The following is a 2,500-nucleotide window of genomic DNA, read 5'->3' on the forward strand; positions in this document are numbered from 1 at the left end:
GATTTGGATCTTCGATATCAATAAACCCAAAACTTGCCTCAAAAACAAAATAGATACTATTATCATATCGCCTGGTTGGATAAATTTTCATAAATAAAGTAGAAAATACATTATGGGTCGACGGTTTGTCACAACTAAGATATCTCTTAGTCATCTTAAAATGCTTGGCTCATTCTCACATATGTTATTCCTAAATGAGACATAAACATACATCCCTTTAGAAATTACTTACCAAGGCCCTCATACTGTCTCTTATTCCCAGCGGTTGGAGGAGACTGGTTTGATCTTTAACTCCCAGATCTTTATATACTGGCACTGTCCTTCCCTCTACTGGGTTGCCAGTTAGCTTTTATCTCCCTTTTTGCCTTTGCTGAATAAGAATAGAAAGAGTAAGAGTAAACATGAACATATAAGGAGTGTCCGTTGCTGAAATAAAAAAAAAAAAAACACCAGTAGAGCAATAAATATGATAACAAGAGTTATGATATGAATGATAATAGTCCTGATGGAGAAAAAGGTGATAGCAATCATATCACAATAGGGATAGAGGTAATACTAATTGCAGGAGTAATGGCGGTTAATATGATGTTAATAGCAATGTATGAGGTGATGCAATCGGGAATACCACAAAGAAAATAATAATAATAATAATAATAATAATAAAACATGATGCTAATGATAATAAAGATGAATGATGTTGAAAATGCTGCTACTCTTGGTAATGGTGATAATGATAATGATAACAATGATATTCATGATAATCATAATAATGCTGATAATAATGATGGTGATGATAATGAAAACACAAGTAATAATGGCAATGATAATAACAATATCAGTGAGAATAATGATAATGATGATAATTATAATAATAATGGTGATGATAATGATAACATAAATAATGATTAATATGAAGGTGATGATAATGATGATGATAAGGATAATGAGAATAAAAATTATAGTAACAAGGATAAAATTGACAATTATGAGTATTTTACTGATACTACTACTACTACTACTATTGGTTATGATTATGATAATAAAACATCAACAATAACAACAGCAATAGTAATGACAATAACAACAACAATAAAGGTGATAATGATGATAATAATAATAATAATGATGATAATGATAATAATATTAATGATAATAATGATAATAATAATAATGACTATGGTGAAAGAAGAGATGATACAAATAATAACAATGACAATAATGATCAAAGTGATGATAATGATGTTACTGAAAATAATCATACTACTGCTACTACCAAAGTACTATTTATGCTATTACTATTACTACTAATAATACTATTAATGATGATAATGATAGGAATAATGATGATATCAGTGGTAATAATGAAATATTATGCTAATTCTATTGCTGTTATAACCAATGAAAATATTGTTGGTATAATGATAACAATATAGTTAATTATATTACTGATAATGATGATTAAAGCATTAATGATCGTTATAATGAAGAGAATTATAAAGATAATAATTGTGATAATAATACTAACAATAATAATAATGACAGTAATAAAATTAATGATAATGACAATAATGATAATAAAAATTATAGCTATAATGATAAAAATGATAACCAGGACAACAATATTAATTATAATACTACTACTACTACTACTACTGCTCATGGTAGTAATGATAATAATAACGATAAAACACATGATTATAAAATGATATACAATAATAATGATAATATTAATTATAATAATGCTAACAATAATAATGATAAAGATAATAATAATAACAACTACAACAATAATGATGATAATAATGATAAAAAGAATAATAATGATAACAATAATAATAGTAATAATAACGATAGTAATAATAACAATAGTAATAATAACAATAATAATAATGTTAATGATAATAGTAATGATAATGATAATAATAATAGTAATGATAAGGATAATAATAATAATGATGATAATGATAATACCGATGATAATAATGACAATAATAATAAGGAAAATGACAGCAATGATGATCATAATAACAATAATGATAACAATAACAATAATTAGTATAACAGTAATACTCTTTAAGAAATTATATTAGTTAATGATAATAGAAGCATGAATAGTAGAATTCATATTGATAATAGTAATAACGGAATTAATAAAGAAAATATAAATAGCAACAACAGCAATGATTTTAAAATGACAACAATAATGACATGATTGTTAATCATACTACTACTACTATGATAATAATGACAATAATTATGATGCTAACAATGAAAATGGTAGTGATAATAACAAATGTAGCGATAAGAATGCTGATAACAGTAAATGACAAAAATGCTAATTAGGATGATGATAATAGTAATAATGATAAAAATGATAGTAATAATTATTATAATAACAATGATAATAATAATGATAGTAATAATGATGCTAATAACAATGATGATAATAATATCGATCATGATAATAATAATGATAATGATATTAGCAATAAGGATAAGA

The 2,500-nt window shown here is 24.2% G+C and overlaps 1 protein-coding gene across 1 annotated transcript in view; it reads right to left on the bottom strand.

Annotated features, from left to right (window-relative positions):
* The window catches only part of LOC113812808 (uncharacterized), an 875-nt gene extending 631 nt beyond the window's left edge, over positions 1-244 (bottom strand). The window contains exon 1 of the mRNA XM_070139867.1: positions 233-244. Within this exon, the coding sequence (XP_069995968.1) occupies positions 233-244 (12 nt within the window). The remainder of the gene's footprint in view (positions 1-232) is intronic.
* Positions 245-2,500: the final 2,256 nt, after the last annotated feature.

Source organism: Penaeus vannamei, chromosome 26, assembly GCF_042767895.1.
Source record: "Penaeus vannamei isolate JL-2024 chromosome 26, ASM4276789v1, whole genome shotgun sequence".
Lineage (NCBI taxonomy): Eukaryota > Metazoa > Arthropoda > Malacostraca > Decapoda > Penaeidae > Penaeus > Penaeus vannamei.